Below are 20,005 nucleotides of genomic sequence, written 5' to 3'. Positions count from 1 at the left end.
AACTCATTTAATTTGATGTAAACCAATTTTCTTTTGATTATGGGTCCAGAAAAATACGTATATAAGTATTTCTTCCTTTTCATTTCTGTTGTTAAATAAAAAACAGGTGCAAGTCATAGCGCCTTCATTTCCACGCCTACTCTGCATGAGAATGGACCCCTGAGAAGCGGCCTCAAGTGAGATTTTTTTTTTTATTTTTTTATTTAACCTTTATTTAACCAGGAATAATCCCATTGAGATTCAGAATCTCTTTTGCAAGGGGGTCCTGGCCAAGAAAGCAGCACAGTACATCCACATTTAAACATCAACAAAACAAACATAAAAACAGCTAAAACAATAACAGCAAATCGCATCAATACATTATAATCACCAGCTGCGTTCGGTGAGAGAACATCTGACAGACTTTAAAGGCGAGATCGTGGGTGCTAAGAGGCAGACCTGAGCATCATCAAGACCTTATAGTTACAGCGTTATTCTCAACACCAGACACTTCTCCTACTTGATATGGGCCTTGTAATATCTATCGATGTTTGGCAGCCAGAGTGGAGTGGTATAGGTCCTTAATTAAGTCACCATTACAGCATGACACTATTGTTTTTAACAGCAGAGGTTTTTCAATGTAATAATAAATAATAATAAATAATAATAAAATAAATAATAAAGAATAAGGGCCACTATTTCTTTTTGGAGACTGAGTATTTTTCTTTTCAAGAACAGGCACTGATACTAGATTCAAAACATTTTGTCCACAAATTAAATGGGAAATGAAAATAACTACAAGTGACAAACAAACAGAAAAGACAAAAAAAACAATACATTTATGAAAGCAGTTTACTGTAAATTCTACACATCGGGAAATATCCAGTTTGGATATATCAAGATAATAAGACACAGATATGTGAAAATAAATCCCTGAAGAAAAACATTCCTCATAAATAAGACAGAATTCGAAATCTAGGTAAAATGCAATACAACTGCTTGAGGCAATCGGCTGCCCACCATGAACCAGAATTTGCTCAAGGTTTCTCCTTCTTAGGCAGAATGCAAAATAACTGTAAATTAATTATTGGCACACCCTGATAGCTGAGGATGTTACCGTTAGATATTGTGCTCCCTGTATTAAATATGAAATGAGGTTGAAAATCACAGGACATGTCTGTTCTGATGATACGAGTCAGCAGTGTAAAACTCAAGATGTTGGAGCCTCCCTTCATATTTAATAGAAGGGGGACAACGTCTGACAGTACAGCTATCAAGATGTGCTCCCCACCCCACCTGCTGTACAGGTATTTTAAAAAAAAAACACAGGAAGATTCGTGTTAACATGAATTGAGTGAAAGTTGATATAAAGTACAGGAACATATATTGATTTTTCCTTCCATGTTTTTTGTAGAGACACTACGAATATTAAGCTGGTGTCTTATGACTCATGAAAGTCAAGCTTTCCATTAGTCCTTAAAAAATGTGTACAGATCTTTTTAAAGATCACCGTCACCATGTGGTTGCTGTATTTGTATTTAGCTAGCACTTGTTTCTAGCTGCACTCTGCCTGTAATGACCAAACACACAAATTCCCAGAGGATAAATACAAAGTGTCCTCTGCTTGCTAAACACAAAACTGTCAGACTTGGCTATGGGAAGTTTGTTACTTTAGCGATTAGAATAATAATTGTGAGATCAATTACTCACTCTGCACCCATGATGTTGACATCAGGGCTCTGGCAGACCAGACCAGCTGTTTAATGACTCTCTGTTCTCCTCATCTCTAAAATATTTTAGAGTATTTGGGTTCATTGTCCCCACAAATCAATGTGCGTAATGATTATGACATGACAATCTAATCATCTACAGGCCAGGCCAGGGACTTAATCTTTTACAGTACTGTACATAACATGTGACATAAAATGTGTGTCATACATCTGCAGAGACACAGTGATGTGAAACACACTGTGGTGGTATCAGTCATTTGTACCAAATTACTGGTCTACTGCAGTTCCCCACGGGGGCTTCGGGCCACAGTATGGGCCAATTCAAACCTGTCCGTCATTACCAGACCCCCATCAACTGTAATTGGTCCATTTCCTCCACAGGCACCTGCAGCGTACGCACGCACACACACAAATCAATACACAGGCCATATTCACAAAAGACAGATTGGTTTTTACTCAGTAAAAAGGGAAACAGGATCAATTACAGTAAATGCACATCCCGTTTATTTCATTTACATAAGTAAGACAAGCAGCCTACTTGTCCCTGTCATAACCAGAGAGGAGACGGAGGAGCATGCCAGTAAACCCCTGAATTAAACTGGATTTCAGTTCACATCAAGTGCTTTGTGTTAAACAGATGGATTTGGCTGCAAAAGGAGTTTCAAATTCAGGCTCACACAAGCTGAGACAGTTTCACACCACAAAAATGATAGAAGCACCCCCCCCTCCTCCATCTGGTGACAGGGGGGAGGGAGTGAGTGTCAGTGTGAGGGTGTGTGACTGTGTGTGTGTGTGTGTGTGTGTGTGTGTGTGTGTGTGTGTGTGTGTGTGTGTGTGTGTGTGTGTGCACGCGCGCTAATTGCTAGAGCTCAGCTCCACACCTTTTTTTATCAGAGATAATTAGGGAAAGAGAGCAAGAAGGAAAAAGCTCCTGGAGTCTTCAGTTGTTTGCTCACTCTCTCTCCTCTCTGCGAGTGACGCTGTGTGTGTGTGCCCACCCACTCCTAAGGGGGAGAGAGAGGGAGAAAGAGAGAGAGAGAGGGAGAGAGAGGAGGAGGGACACCGAGCAGCACACAGAGAGCCAGTCTGTTTTCAGCTCCCAGTTCACTGTAGCTCTTCTGCCAGACAGGACTCACTCATCCAGCAGCACATGGTCTCAAACACGTTCACCGTCACTACACGACAGCTGACAACACCTTTTCATTTCCACGGCAGCAGCAGCAGCAGCAGCAGCACCAGCAGCACAAGACTCACTCTGCCAGATCCACAAGAGGCTGACTAACAGGCTCGGTCTGTGCTGCTCACACACACGCGACCGCCGGCTCTGAGGAGGCTGGGTCGAGGCTGGAAACGGTGACTGGAGAATGGAATGGAACCTCAGAAGGATGGAAAGTGAACTGAGGCACATCAACCCAGACCTGCTGCAGCCCAGCAAGAGCTTCAAGAAGCCCTCCTCCGGCACCATCACCCTCAACGTAGGGGGCTTCCTGTACACTGCCCACCGCACCACGCTCGCCAAGCACCAGGGGTCGTTTCTAGAAGAGCTGGCCAACGGTAAGAAGGCGGTTCAGCACACCGACTCCATGGGCAACCCGTTCATTGACAGAGACGGTCCGGTTTTCCGCCATGTGCTCAACTACCTGCGAACCGGAGAGCTCCAGCTGCCCGACGACTTCCGGGAGGCGGGCCTCCTGCGACGGGAGGCTAGCTTTTACCATTTGACTGAACTGGTGGAGGCCGTCACCGACTGGGAGAGTCAGAGGGCGGCCCAGCGGGAACCCGCCTTTCTGGAGGTGACCGACAGCCACGAGAGGTCTCAGGGCCTCAAGGTGTACTGCAGCGACGCCGGCTTTATCGACAAGGTTAAAGCGCGGCTGGTGCAGATCTCCAAGAGCCGTCTGGATGGCTTTCCAGAAGAATTCGTGGTGTCGTCCAACGTGATCCAGTTCCGACACTTTATCAAGTCGGAGCCCGGCTCGCGGCTCGTTCTGAAGGAGGACAGCACATTCTTGTGCACGCTTGACTGTCTGAAACTAGAGGCAGTGATGCTTGCACTGAGATCAGGCTTTAAGCTGGTCACCAGCCTTGACAGCAGCAAAGGCTCTGTGGTGGCGGCTGAGGCTCTGCACTTTGTCAAGTAGGAAGGAGGCAAACGGAGAGAGGAGGAGAGGGGGTGGCAGAAAGAGAAAAGAGTAGTGCCTGATTCCACAGCCACCCTGTTAACGTAAGGTATTGGCTTGAAGATGTAGTAATATGTAATGTGTCATGGGTGGGAGGAGAACGGGCGGATTGGACTGCCTTAGGAAAGGAAAAGTCTTTGTATCTTTACTGCACAATATCGGCTTATAAAAACAAGATTTGATAAGTTTTGGGTGATTTTTATCAAGAGTAATGTTGACATCAATCTTGCACTGCTTTGTAAGCTAGTATAGAGTAAGTAATTTAGCATTTATGGTATACAAATTGGATGTGATGAGACGAAAAACTAAAAGTACCTGTAATTTGAAAGACAAGCCAACTGTGAATCCTTCTGTAGAGAAGACAAAGGGATCAAACCGAGATTCTGAACAACAGCTTTATCAATGGATCTGTCTCTGTACAAGCAACAGCTTCTGCTGCTTTGTCAACAGCTGCAAAAGCCTTCAAAACCAGCCGTGATGTGCACTGTTGTGCCATTCAGCTTTTACTACGGTCCGTATGTGTGTGCGTGTGTGAGTGTGTGTGTGTGTGTGTGTCGCTATACACTGTGTGTGTTGTGTTCAGTTGGTTTAATAGCTTGTGTTTAGTTTATTAGCCTCTCTGGCGCCTGAAGGCAAAACAACAGCACACTGACGCTGTTCTGGTTGTACTAACAAACTTCACATTCAAATCACATACGAGCTACCTAAACAGTTTCTCACATAACGTCAACAAGCTGAGTTTTAAGTGCAAAGAATTGTGATTATTGTAAGGGCTTTGAATCTAGCATGATGCATGTGCACTAAATAAACGGTGTGTTTGTTAGTGCTGTGAGCCTCTGTGAAGCCAGTGCCACAAAAATGCCTATTACTTTTCAATGTGAATATTTTACAAATAAAATGACACTGAAACAACTTGTTCTAAGTGTTTTATCTGGAAGCATCTGTATACAGCTCCATGCTATGAATTTCTGTTGAGAAAAGAGAATTTGTAGCTTGAGATTTAAGATTAAAATTGTGTGCGTTAAAACATAATACACTTCTGTTGGTTTGGAAATATTTTGGGCTGCACTAGAATATCACTCCGCCTGACGTTGAACTTCTTTAAACGTCCAGCGATCTGGTATTGGACTGTCCGAATTCATCTTGATGAATAATCAATCATCTTAATGGCAACCTAGTGTCTCGACAGAAATCCGACAGGACATACTGTATCACCTGCTCGAGCCTCACAAACGTTTCTCTGTGACAGTTAAGGCTTATACTAAATGATTAATTCATGATAGTTATAATCATCTGTACAATAAAAACACAACGATGCCTGCAAACCATCTGCTCTAATGACAGACACACTTAGTGGTACTGGCTTGACGCCACCATAACGCAGCAAATCACCTGCAGAAGCCTTTAGGGAGTCCCTGCACACCCTCCCAGATCCAGTAAAGATATTTGCCATTTTACAAAAAAATAGGCCAGTCTGTGAAATAAATGCTGCCCTTTTCCCTCAAGGAGGACCTCCTTTTATCTCTCTGCATTGCACTCTGATGTGTGTCACCAGCAAATTTATTGGTAATATAGTTTTTTCTGTTTCAGAGAAATAGGAAGGAAAATAATTTCTTCCTCAAATTTCAGTAATATTGTAGTTCTAAGTGATAACCTGAGTTGCTTTAGCCTCAGTGCTCCCTTTAGTGGATGAATATGTTTTTACCATTTCTTTTTAGCTTGCCTGTTTAAGGTGATACAGAACTGCCCCAAGCTGCTGATAACAGCAATGAACTAGTTAAGACAAAAAAAACAGGAATAAAGTTGTCTTTGCCCTGTGTTTTGTTGATTTTTATCAAGTGAGAAAGTTGTGTATCATAGACTATAGCTGTAAGAAAATTAGATAGATAGATAGATAGATAGATAGATAGATAGATAGATAGATAGATAGATAGATAGATAGATAGATAGATAGATAGATAGATAGATAGATAGATAGATAGATAGATAGATAGATAGATAGATAGATAGATAGATAGATAGATAGATACTTTATTGATCCCATTGCTGGGAAATTACAGTTAGAAAGAAATACAGAGTGACATGAGGAGAGGGGAGTAAGTGATGAAACCTACAAATCTGATGAAAAGTTCAAATATCTCTCCCTAAATTAAGATAAGTAGACAATAACATGATTAAAAGGGTACAACAGTAATTAATGCAACTCCACAAAGGTTAGAGATACACAAGAGACACCTTGGGAAAGGGGAGAGATCAAAATCAACACACAGAGGCAGCGGCTGGCACCTCTCAACAGACTTCTCCTACCTGGTAAATGCCAGGTAGATGCCGACATCTCTCCAAAACCGTTGCCCCGTTTGAAACGCAAGGTTTCTGTCCAAACTGACATAATCTAATAATGACATCATCAGGTTTACTCTTTCATAGTTTTGAAAAGCTCCCTCAGACGTACAGAGGGCATTCCTTCTCAAAGACTGAGTGAAGCTCTTCTTGACAAACAAACAAACCTTCATGTGTAGAATCAGTCAAATGCCCCTTTTTTATAGACATTCAAATAACTAAACTAAAAAAAAACAGTGAGTGAGTCTGAATTAAATTGAAGTTATGGTTTTCAAGCTCTCTGGAACAGTGAAAAATGAATAAATGATACCAAGCACATGTCTAATATCAAGTGATTGATTCTAATGGGTCATAAAAAACACTGTGGTGTGTGATAGCTGTGTTTAAGGGCTGTTTTGGCAGTGGATGACAGTGTCGGCGCCAGAGCAAATGCAAAACAAATCTCTGCTGGTTCATGTCCAAACAATGTGAAGCAGAGATGCGTCAAGACTCATTTATGGAAACTGGTGGGAGTGGAGATGTTTAAATGTATTAATTCCAATTCATCTCTTCAATAGTTTATTCCTGCCGCTGTGAAAAGGGGCTCTGCGAAACAATTTCATTTGCCTCTTCGTGGAACCGTTAGCAGCCTTGAACGCCTCGAAGCAGCCAAGTGGAGAGCGAGCGACAGCCACCTCTGAATGAGCAGCATGTCTCACTTTACCTCTAAGTGTGATCCCCCTCCATGGCGACTGTAACCATCTGCTCCGAACTGCCAGTCACCGCCCCCATCATGACTCATACGCCCACATCACCCTCTGACATCAGGCGAGCCTCATCCAAAAGCCCACTCCTCACAAACACAGACAACAAACATACAAAGCACACCTGACGCTATGTGCAGCAAACTAAATGTGAGGAGATAAACTCGGGGAACACGACGAAGAAAGAGGAGAGTGGCGGTGGTGGACACAGCAGTGACAAAAGCTCAAACCATGACCACCAGTCTTATCTCTCTTTTCACCTGTTGCCAGGCAAACTCAACTCCTACATCATACGCTCAGCAAGCTGCTCTTTCTCTCTCTTTCTCTCTCTCTCTCCAACACACCCCTCCTTATCGCAGTGCCTTGGTCGCATGGTGCCGCTCACCCAGTAAATGACTAACATTCCTCAGATTTCCATCTTTCAACTTCTGAAAAGAGAGGCAATGGCAGGGGGAGAGGGGGAGAGACAGAGACGAGGTGATGAATTGGAGGAGGAGGGGAGGTCAGGCCCTGTCCACTTCCACTCTCAGCTCAGACTAAAGAGGCAGCAGCTACCATTATTCAGACACAAAGACAGAGATGGACAAACAGATGCAGAGAGCGAATGGAGAATATTCTTCCAATAGCATAGATATTTTTAAACTGAAGCTGCCAACAACTCGTACTTCATGTCTGTGCTGTTTCATACTAGACAAGTGTTTCAACTGATTATTTGGTACACAAAATGTTTCCAAAGTATTGAACGATGAAAAGTATTTATGATATCTTCTCAGAGCCTGAAATGATTCTGTTCAACCAACATTAAAAAGCCCAAAAATATCCTTTTAATCGCTAAGAGAAAGAAATACAGCAAATCATCACCAAAATGAAGTCATTTTTGTCATTCTTGCTTTAAAAAATAAAGACTTTGTTGCGACTTGTCATCAATTAGTAGTTAGCAGTCATCACCTGCGACATAGCTAATGATTTCAGTTCAAAAACATGAAGAAAAGTAGAAACGACGACGACATCAAGTGAAGAGAAACTGAAAGATGTGAGCAAGGATTTCCAGCAGAGCAGAGGCAACGACAGAGAGTGAGGTGGAGGAAGAAATCAGAGCCAACCTGCCATCCACCTTTCTACTAGATGTGTTAAATCGGTAATCAACACGCTTTGACACAACATGACATCAGAGGCTGAGTGTGTGTGTGCGGCTGACTATGTGTGCTTTATGTGCAGGTGATAGAATAAATCCATTATAATCAATGTCAATACCAATATTTGTAGAGTGGCATTATTAATGTTGTGTTGTTTTCATCCCATTATTCCAGTCTTATGTAGAGTGCAAATACTTTTAGACGACACAACAGACCAAACCTTACTACTGGAAAATAAACATTCAGAAAAATAAATATTCGGACAATAAATACTGCATGTGGACCACAAATGAACTGCAGCAGAGTCTTTGTAAGTGACACTTCTCTTTGAACGTTCTTGGTTTGATTGTTCAGTCTGCATCAGGTTTGATTCCCTTTTTTCCACACCAGACAAAAACTACTTTCCTGCAGCAAACAGGCAAACATACCATGGTTTGTCTGAACAGAACCAAATGGGTTATAGGTGTGAAAAGACCCTTCAATCTCATCAGACGACAGGTGTGACAATATGAGTCACCAGGGGAATGACACTTCAGATTTTTTTTTTTTTGGGGGGGTTGGGGGGGTATATAGAATCAAATTTTATATTTGATTTAGTGAGTGCAGACACTGATGGACACCGCTGAAGAGCATCTGTTTTGAAGAGGCCATTATCACTGTTGTGAGAAAACGCTGCGTGTTCCTCTCTAAACTCCGTCTCCTACCTGTCTGTCAAACCTGAACTATGACTAACTGAAAGCTGCTGCACGTCTCACACCTAACATCTTAGACCGAGCCGGATGCTCAATACGTAACATCGGTCTGTCCCGTTTTTTTATCACCTCTATCTGCGGGTGACGGGAGCAGGAAATGAGGAAAACATACTCAGTCGGTGCTCAAGTCTGATTTGGAAAAAGCAACGCTAAAACTCTGGACAGTGAAAAGCAGACTAATGGTGGGTGAGCGGCCTTAAGGCTGAGTGAGGCAGGTTTTGTTGCTGTTTAGTAAAAGCCTCCCACACAACTCGAAACACTTTTCTTGCTCAGACATCTCACACAAAAGTAATACAAGCATATGGACCTACTGTATGTGCGGAGGATCCACTATAATATCAAATATGGATAATGTTGACAGACTATTATTACATTTTTAATAAAGAGGCCAGTGTCTGTCTTAGTTTCCAGCCTGCTCATGCACTGGTCTAACAATAATGTGATGCTCTTTATTAATGTGTCAGTGTGCATGACTCCCTACAAAGCAAACAGCCAACTGTAATCTAGCTCTAAAAACCCTCTGGTGGAGGTCAGCTGAGCTTCTGGATGTTTTATACAAAAATGGGCTGTTAAGAGTAAATTGGACCCCTCATTTGAAATGCAGCAATAATGGGACAAGCTCTCCAACTCTCTCCGATACAAAAACATGGATTGTAGCAACACGTTTGCCTTGTGAAATTACAAGTGACGACATGCAGATGAAATTGTAGGTAAAATGTTGTAACATTACAACGTTTTACCATGGTACAGCCGTCTATGTTTAGCTGCTTTGAAATGCAGTGAAATACACTGTAACGTCATGGGAAAAATGACATTAGCCGTTAACTGGGAGAAAAGGCTTCAATGAAAATGTGTGCAATTTACTGCATTCACAGTCAGGAGTCATGACATTTCCATTAACTCCGTGGAGCAGTGGCAGCGGTCAGTAAGGAGATGAACACCTCAGCACTTTCCATCCGCAGCTTATTAGAAAACATGACTTAAAGAGGTTACTCTCCTCACAGTTTCCTACACTGTGCTTTCCTGTCACCTTAGTCCAGCAGCAACCTGCTGACAGAGGCTCACAGCGTCTGTGGCCGACAGGGCTTCATGTTTTAGTCCTCTATCATTATTCTGGGCGTCACATGTATCCTGTGTGGGAGCACAGCAGGGGTTGCTTTATTTCATGAAGCCAAACAGAAATGAAAGCGCAGATGACATTTCTCTATCGAGACAATCATCTAGCTCACTCAATCCTCTATTTTCACCTTGGCCAACAACAAGCCTGCACCTCTGAGAAGTACAGGGGGGCTTAAATCGCAGTGATTCAGCCCTGCACTTCACTGTGACTGCAGGGAAAAACATTTTCGAGGCACCTGGTGGGAAGACATACTACTTTTTAATTCAGAAATTTTGACTTTTGTGGTCTGATAGAATACAACAGGCTCCCTTTGCCCTGCGAGAAGGGTTTATGGCCAGAGAACAAGCAGCAAACCAGCTACCTCTGTTTAAATAGGAAATCATGTTCTGAGTACTGGAAAAGCTGCTACACCGCTCTCCTAATGCCAGAAAGCCACAAAAAATACACAACATAAAGTGAATATGATCAATTAAGGGCTGCAAATAAACAAACATCAAACATGTTTTTATTCTATTACACATGCACCTATAAGCCAAAACTGCAACTGATTAAGCAAATAATATTGATTATCATTAACAGCAGCTCATTTATCAAATGCTAAGTGAACAAAGTCACTTTTTATTTTATTAACATGTTGGGTGCAGGAGGAAATAATAGCAATAGCAACAAAGGCTATCCTGTCTAGTCCTACCTGACAGAGGGACAAGTCAAGATAGATACGATAGATAGATAGATAGATAGATAGATAGATAGATAGATAGATAGATAGATAGATAGATAGATAGATAGATAGATAGATAGATAGATAGATAGATAGATAGATAGATAGATAGATAGATAGATAGATAGATAGATAGATAGATAGATAGATAGATAGATAGATAGATAGATAGATAGATAGATAGATAGATTAATGAAGTCAATCAATCAATCAATCAATCAATCAATCAATCAAAGTCAAGATTTTTTAATTATGGTTCTGGGATGAGTTTGTCAAAAGTACCTTCAATGAGAGCCCAAGTGTTATAAATGGACTTTGGAGCAATGGAAGGTCACCTGGTCCACTGAGTCCGATGTCTCAATCAGCAATCAGGAACATGTGCTACTGTGTTCAGTCAGTAAAGTGATGGAACCAGGATGCACCTTTTGGATGAAGACAAGCAGTGGAAGAAAAATGCTCCAGGTATTGTTCTGCTGAGAAACCTTGGGTCTTAGCATTCATGTGGACACCAGTTTGACATGTGCCACCTTATTACACACATAATTGCAAACTCTAATGCCTGACAAAAAGTATTCCAGTCAGTGGCCTCTTTTAGTGCGCCGTGGCTGTCGCACTGCACACCTTGTTCAGAAGTGGTTGGAGGAACATGATGCACTGTTCAAGGTGCTGCCACGGCCTTCCCACCCCTCAGATCTGAACAGGATAAATGGAGTGGTAAATGGCCTGTGCTTGAGCCTCAGCATATGAAGGACCAACATCAAAATAGGTATAGGAGTGGCTGGTTGGAATAAATAATAAACACCTTCCATTATGACACAGTACAGCTTAACATCTGCACAATAAGTTCAACTAAATGGCCACTTAATATAGTTAATATTTCAATTTCTCCACAATTAAACTGTGTTATGCAATGTGCAAAATGAAGAAGTAAATACAACAGATCCAGAATCCAAAAATAATATGTACATGAGAAACAACGGATTCTTACACTCTGAATGTGCCGCTGCGTGTGTGAATGTGTGAAACTACAAATGAGAGTGGTTGTTAGAAAAGAGCACAAAGCTCAAATGAATTTCCATATATGAAAAACACAGGAAAACAAATACCAGGGTGATGAGAAATCCACTTGAAACTTGAGAATGGTATTTTTTTCCCAACCCATGTAATTTCTGCCGGTGCTGTGAGACAGCAGAGAGTCGTGCAACAGGAGGGAGCTGACAGCCTCAACCACCTCTGACAGTGAAAATACCCGAGAGGCTTGAGTGCTCCAACAACAGGAACTCTAAAGCCTCGCATTGGATTAATGTAGGCAGAACACAGCCTTCACTCTGCTAACAAGACTCTTCCTTGACGTCAGCCGTGGAAACAGCCCAACCACACAGCCATTAGTGCACAACTTCCAGTACTGGGAAAGAAACTGTTTAAAGAAGGAGATGGATGCCAACGATTTGCAATACATGATGCCAGCTGAATCCTTGTGAATGAAGTCAGATATAGTTTTGAGAGCATGTGTTGTAAATGTCATCCGATTACAAATGCATGCTTTTCAAGGGGTATATTCCTCTTTAAACCCTCCGCAATTCATGAGACACACTTTTGGAATGAACCAACAAAGCCATCCTCACGCCTTCAGTAAAACACCTACAACCGTCTGCTCAGGATCCAGCCACAGCCTGCACGGTTCCACTGGTTCAGTGCATGACGTGAAAACGCGACAGGGATAGCAGGACAACAGCAGTTTATCCCTTTCACACCAAACAACACAAACATTAGTGAATTATCTGCTACTTATATTTAGCCTGTTTTCAGACCTCTGAATCACAGCCCACATCTCCACTTTCCTCCGCAATTAAAAGAAGTCTGGTGCCGATCTTGTGAATGGCTGTTTCAGAACAAAGAGCTGTGACGTAGTTCAGATCCATGAAATAACAATCTGAAAGTCAATTTGTCTAGGCTGCCGCCATGATCCTTTTCTTGCCAATAAGTTATTACTAAGAGCGAAGTCGAAAATAAATACTACATGGTCTGTCAAGGACTGTATTCAAGTGGGCAGAAAAGGCAATAATCAAAGCAAAACCTGAATCAACTGCAGTTGGGTTGTTTCATTGTGTTATGAGTTTCTCATTGTTAAATTACAGCTCACAATATTTTTTGTTCAAAATTTTAAGCTGTATTGTGTAACATAAATATTTCCAAATTATTAGGGACTTCAACTCCTGCTTGTTATCAGCAGCATACATAATAATAGCTAATCTAATGTGAGGTTGACTTTCTTATCAAAGTAAACCTTGGTGGTCGTAATTTGTTATTTACCGGTACCTGTCTCTGTGACCAAAGTTTTCAATAAAATAATCAGATATGTTCTAATTGTGTAAGACAAGAAGAGATGACTAATGGTTTTTGATATACCGGTATGTATAAGCAAGGAACTGATCATCTGTTGTTTTATTCATATATATGATTATATAAATTCAGATATTATTATATATTCAGGTGTGAAGAAAACTGAAAAATTGAATTAATTGCGAACAGAGCTGAATAAAACTAATTAAAACAGTAACAGCTGCAGCAGTATGACTTGGTGACAATTTGTTATTTTATGCATTTTTATTATAAGATTGGACTGGATATTCTGGTCCTTGCATCAAGTCTGGGCATTGAACAAAAGGATGTTGAAACTGGTATGTAGTTTCAGTGATCTAAAATATGAATGGAAAAAAATGCTCAGTTTCAGACTCTAGAGTTCAACAAGTAGACGGTGTATTTATGTCTGTCCTTAAAGCAGTAAAGTCAAATTTGGTATTCCCAAAGTAAAAATAATCTAACTCCTGGATTATTTTGAGTTTTACAAACAACATGTTCCGTTTCTAAATTTCAGTAAAAAGCTTATAATGACAGAGCAGTACATTACATCTGGCTTTCTGTTCTCTTCTGCACGCTTCTGTGGCAACTAAGCCTGTTGCTTAGCAACCTCTTAATCAATACCTGGTCCTTGCCGGAACAAAGCAGAACGAGAAAGGAAATAATGGAGGAACATTTAGCTAGCAGCCTTACAGTACAAAAGCCATGTCAGACACCATTCGTGAACATATCAATCATTGGCACTCACCAAGAGAAACTCTCGCTATTGTTGGCTCAGTGAATACTTGTATAACAGAGGTGGAGGAATGGATTATACAGAGTCTGAGATGTTTGGATTGCATTAGACACTGCGTGGAATTACACAGAAATACATGTCAGTGCTCTGTCTGGTCACACAACAACACAGACCACCAACCATTCTTTTTAAGGATAAGTAAGTAAAAAGTAAGTTGTAGTAAAAAGAAAAAAAAGTGAGAGAAATGCTAAAGACTGATCTGAATAGCAGCATTAGCACTGCTGTAGTACTCCAATGGTACTGTATAGGGTTACATGGCTGTACTGCTACAACCTGCCTTCAAAACACTACTGTGCCCCATCTGATGAATGTTTTAATAAAGCGCTTTATTTCCTGAGATGCACTGATGTGTGTTAGTGGTCCAGCCTATGTTCAGCGCTCACCATCCACTCACAATGGAAGTGACAAAACAAGAGGGCATGGCTGCAAATACAAGTGCTCTTGCTGACTGTCCACAGCTTTTCAACCAAGCAGACGTACAAAAGCAAAATGTTGCATTGTTTTGCGTGTACAGCCAATGGTCAGGGCAAACCCACAGACACCGTGCAGCCAGTCTGTAAGAGATGTTTTAAACCTACGCAGAGACAAAATGTCAACAGCACAGTATCTCACCATATATGACAACCTATTAAAAACTACAAATCAGAGTTACAAGTTAGCAAGTGTGATAGATAAACGGTTGCACAATTTACTCAAATATAGGTCGAAAGGCCCAATTGTTGAGAAACACGTGCTAAAGTGCCCTCTTAGTAGCCAAAACGCGTGCTAAAGTGCCCCTTTCAGTGGCAAGGACGTGCTGTATGTTCCCTTTTTTTTCCCTTTTGCCCCTGCCCTTCAAAAAGTCTGAGCACGCCACTGATGATCTATCAAAGAAATCACATTAACTCAAGTACACGCCAGGCCACTGTTAACTGTGAACAGCTAGCACACTAGACTGCAGCTGGCAACAGCAGTTCAAGTTCTGCTCCACAGTTTCAGCGCCCCTGGTGGAGAAACACAGGAACCCGCTCTCCACCTGAGCAGAACAAGAACCATGTACCATTTTAGTTTTTAGGCCATATTGCCCAGCAACTGTGTATTGTTGGGCAATATGGCCAGAAAAATAAAATGTAGCTATTTTTTAACACCACACACGAATGGCTGTAGAAATACTATATAAGCTAACAAGTTATTTGTTATGACGCAATTCATGAACGGACAAAAGACAGCATTGTGCTTTGCAGTGGCTAAATAGGGATAGGGATTTTCACAATACATTCATGGTCACGACTTTCACAATAAAACCAGAGCAAAAACAGTTTGCAGATACTGTTTCCAGATGTGGATTACAATTCAAGACAATGTCGTATAATCATTTGACCAGATCTTCCACCCTAATGAGCACAGGTATTAAAAATCAGGGTCATGATATGATGACAACATTAACTGCATTAACACTGTTTCTGTTTGTGAAAGTCAACATAAACAGCAACTGTCTGACCACAAATATAATGTCTACTTTGAACTGCTAAGTTGAAAGCATACAGTAGGTAACATAGCAAAAAACACACTTTCAGACTTTCAAGTCTAATATAGTTGCAAGTCTAATACTTCTAGATGTTAAATGTAGACCTGTCTGAGGTGTCAAGAAACAGTAATATCTGAGTAGGTGAAAAGCAAAAGTGTGAGCATGAGATTTCAAGTGCAGATCAAACCAGAGCAAGTGTATAAATGCAGGTGCAGCAAGGTTGGATAGATGGGAGCCTGTGTGTGTGTGTTTTAAAAGAGCAGGACCGCGCGGGAAAGTGTGTGGGAGACCAGTATCATGCCGTACACCTTTCTGTGGGCGAGTGGGGGTGGAGCTGAGTGTCAGTCAGGTAAATAGAGACCACACACCACCATATCTCTGAGGACTTTCTCCTACTTCTGTTTCCAGCGCACTTTCACAGTTAAGCCAGCCATCTGGAGCACTGACACCTCTAAGATGAAATTCAACAGGTTTTCACGCCCCCTGAATGGCACGCTTCCATATTCACAAACACAAGAATATAACACCGATGATCCTCTCTGACACTTAAATACAAAGTTCTGGTAGCTTGAGACTGGATTTTTTTTTTTTAATCATTCAACTGAATTTTTGAAAAAGAAAACCATTTCAGAGAATTGTGAAGTTGCTGTTTTGGTGGTAATAAGAGACAGGAAGACAGACGTCAGGGGAAAAAATTGAAAGAAAAAAAATCCATTATCACATGTAGGAGGTATTAATGCACATGCACATATAAGTGTGTGGGTGCATCTAAATGGCATGGGAGCAGTTATAGAATAAATCTTGTGGTTCCCGGATATACCCATATGAAGTGAGAACTTCATTTAAATTTTCATTAGCTTATAGCTGCGGTTTCTTGACTTGACTTTAGTACAAATGTGGCACATCTGAGACTTTTGCTTTTCTTTCGTATGCCATTAATACAATCTTCCTTCAAAAAATGAAAAAAGGATTGTGTAATATTCTCGCAAATGCTGCAGGATATGTTTGTTCATTATGAGCACACAGGAACTGGAAAATTATGTTGGCTGACAAAAGAAAAGAAAAAAAACTATTTCCCTTTTATCTTCCTTGTTTTCGCTTAGTGTATACTTCATCCATAGTATTACTAGTTCAGAGTAGAGCTTTAGTAAATAGGCTATATGATCAAAACAACGTAATGCTCCAGTCAGTGTATGTTTTTCATCTACAGAGTGCTCTCCTGCGAACATTAGTAATCTAACTGATGTGCTCCTGGGTGTCGAATCACCGTCTGCTCAGCTGCTTAATGTGACAATTATTTAAATGTTTCCTGTTGTTTCTCATCATTTAAAACAAAGTGCTTGTCAATTCATGACGTAGTTCTGTTCACTCCTTATTATGCACACAGCTTGACTCTGATGGCACCACAACCAGGCTACTTGGTTGCTCCATTTGCAGAGAAGATTCAAACCACCAAAGTCAGACATACCATTGGTCCCTTTTAAAAGCTGCTGGTTAACTAAACAAAGAAGTGAATTTGAACACATACCTACTAATAAAAGGCATGTAAAAATCTATAGGCATTATGCACTGGCCCCAACACCGCCGTCCTGTGAACCACAGCAGTCAAAAAGATACTTTAAAGACCTGTTATGGTCATTTTCTATGGTCATCATTCTAAGTGTTAACAACATAGATTTATATCCTTCAATGTTAAAAAACACAACAAACACAAGAAAGTTGTTCTCTCTTGGCAATGCATGCGTCTTCAAATTCGCCACGACCTTGCTTCCTCACTGTGTAAGCACATACAGTATGTGTAGTTTTTAACTGATCCAACAAGTGGGTAGACTTGTAGTCAAGACCGCCTGAACCAAGACCAAGACACTACCAAGACCAGAGAGTATCAAGACCAAGACAAGACCAAGACAAGACCAAGACAGACCAAGTCAAGACTAAGACCAGTTGAGCTCAAGACCGAGAACGAGACCAAAAAAAACCAACTAGTTGCACCATATTTTGCTATTCCGGATGAGTTGTAGAATGCGAGAGGACAAGTGCCAACGCGTCTGTGTCACAAAATGCATGTGATTGGTACCACTTGAAGCATAAATAGTGATATCCAAATAAAAAGCATGCCTGCCTGGATATTGTAGGCTACAAATCCCTTCGAGACCGTTCTGCCAGTCCGAGACATTGTGAGACTGAGAGACCCGAGACAAGACCGAGACCAAACACTGTCGAGACCGAGACAAGACCAAGACCACAAAAAAGTGGTCTTGAGACCAAGACCGGTCTCAAGAACTACAAGTCTACAAGTGGGTGCGTTGGCAATGTGTTTGTGTGCGTGAGTGAGAGGGAAAAAGAGACACCGAGTGACAGACAGAGACACAGAGCAGAGCACAGAGCATGTTGATGCGTTGCGCATTGTTTTCTCTCTTTGTTGTGGGGGCATGTCAAGGTCATGGTCCAGGTTGCAGGTAAGTGACACTACGGAACATGTTGGCATCAATATTTCTAGGAAGTAAGATGAGACCCCACGCGTGAGGTTGAGGAACGCGTGAGGAATAAGAGGTTGAAGACAGTGGTTTTTGCGCTGACAAATGACTCACTTTGGGCTAAATTCCCATATAGATCCACAAAAAGCTATAAAAAACACGAGCGGAATACCCAAAAAAGTATAAGTCCAGTTGAACAAAACCACATGGACTCAGTAACTCAGAGAGAGTAGAACTAGGAGTACTCAAAGTTAAGTCAGTATACTTTCAAGTCTGGTACACAAATCATAGAACATCTAACATTTTATCTGTCAGCAGCTGCTCCCCTGCTTCTCTGCAATGCAATGCTGTCACACTTAATCAGAATGAGCTAGTTTATGACCCTGCTGTACGATTTAACTGAACTCTACTGCACTGCCCTTCTTATGCAGCACAATTTTGTATAAAGTTTGCTGTTGTAAAAAGCTACAAAAACCTATAATGTCCTATCACTCTTGGTGCAGTGAAGCTGCACTAGAACCAATGACTGGTGCATTCAAATGGATTTCCATTTTTCCATTTATTTGTGCACTGAACTCATTTGGCTGTAGGATGTGCTCGAAATACTGTATGTTCGTAATTGTTGTCCCATCAACACACAATTACAAACGCTGTTGGAAATATTTCAAAAACATATTGAGAAGCAGTCATTTCCTTGTTACAGAGAGCTGGCGCCCTGGGATGTAAAGTATTGCTCTTGAAATTTTGAGATAGGAACACACTGCCTCCTGCTATTTATTTACCATTTCACTAAATTACAAAATTCACTAAATTCAATAAATATATTTTCCTTGCTTTTATTCCATCTTCTACCATTTCTATTTGATTTCTCTGTCCTTCCCACTGGTATTGTCGATGTATGATTTGGTCTAAATGGCATTCCTTATCATTTCATTTTACTGGTCTGTTACATTAAAGTGATCAAATAACACAATGCCATTTAAAGTAACAACATAATCTATTGTAATTCTCAGGTCACATGCTGTTAGACACCAAACCATACAGTTTCATCTATTTTTAAGCCACGTGTCTGATGCAAGTCTGTGCCAATCCCTCTGGCTCAGAAAACAGTATGACACATCATGCCTGGCAGGATTTGTCCTCTATAAAGCAGAAGCCACTGAGTATTCTCATCAATTTTGAAGTGCAATCAATTTGGAAAGAGAATCTAAGAAACTAGACGAGCTAAGGCTACTTGTAATGTAATTAGGTGCTACTCTGTCTAAATTCCCTTTGAGTTTTTTTTTTCCATTATGCATTATTCCAACTCGATGTGGGAAGACGTTCTACTCTGACCCAGTTTTATATTGGAGGCAAACTTTTTATACCATGTTCTTCTCTTCTGCAAAAAAGCCACATGCTCATTCTGAATCAAGCAAAACCACACAGCCCTGCAGCCCACGACAGTGCTCCCATACATTGTCAAATCTATTTCAGTTTGAACCCTCTGGCCACCTGTCAAGAAATGCTTTTCAAATAAGATATTATATAGCACAGAAGAAACAAAGAGTCGAGGACTGGAACAGTTAGGTTGCAGACTGACCTGTGTCACTCTGGCTGAAGACAGCCATGGTCTGTCCATCCACTTTGTGCATAGTGAAGGGATGATCCCGTGGGACCTGCACGGTTCCTTCCTTCTCTCCCACAGCGCCAAGGCTGCTCAGGTCGGCATTCAGTTTGAAACACACCTGAGAAACACAGGTCAGTCAAGGCACTGCTGTCTTTCATTCCTCACATCAGGTCAAATTGTGATATCATACAACTTCATTGATCCCCAAAGTCTGGTCAGAGCAGCAGCAACACCATAAACAAGAAAAGAAAGAAAGAATCTAGAAACAACAGATGTGTTTTAAACCATGCAGCTAATAAAAAGTGAGAAGTCAGGTTTGCTGAATCAATCAGCTTTTTAATCCCCCATATAAAAACTTGTGCAGGTCTGCTGTACAAACTGGTGGTGCAGTTTCATATGAAGTGGTCTCACCTCTGTTTTGTCCTGTTTTCTGTCAGGTTTTTGAGAAGAAAGAACAAAGTGTGATCATTAACACTGTTCAGGGTTTCACATAACCTACTAACTTGTTGATTCACATTTGTCATGAATCATTTTATTGGTAATCTTGGGAAACC

The 20,005-nt window shown here is 41.2% G+C and overlaps 2 protein-coding genes across 2 annotated transcripts in view; one reads left to right on the top strand and one right to left on the bottom strand.

Moving 5' to 3' along the window:
* LOC311004261 (general transcription factor IIF subunit 2-like) overlaps nt 1-20,005 on the bottom strand; it is a gene marked incomplete at both ends in the record, with an annotated part of 38,460 nt that overhangs the window by 17,894 nt on the left and 561 nt on the right. Inside the window, 2 exons of the mRNA XM_083996240.1 lie at nt 19,425-19,569; nt 19,863-19,881. Of these exons, the coding sequence (XP_083852366.1) occupies nt 19,425-19,569; nt 19,863-19,881 (164 nt within the window). The remainder of the gene's footprint in view (nt 1-19,424; nt 19,570-19,862; nt 19,882-20,005) is intronic.
* Nucleotides 3,074-3,850, top strand: kctd4 (potassium channel tetramerization domain containing 4; the record flags this gene model as incomplete). The annotated part of the gene is made up of 1 exon (XM_083996238.1): nt 3,074-3,850. One exon carries the CDS (start codon nt 3,074-3,076, stop codon nt 3,848-3,850), a length of 777 nt encoding a protein of 258 aa, XP_083852364.1.

This window comes from Trachurus trachurus, assembly GCF_905171665.1.
Source record: "Trachurus trachurus genome assembly, chromosome: 21".
NCBI lineage: Eukaryota > Metazoa > Chordata > Actinopteri > Carangiformes > Carangidae > Trachurus > Trachurus trachurus.
The sequence above is the reverse complement of the archived record's forward strand: the minus strand, read 5'-3'. Positions and strand labels throughout refer to the sequence as shown.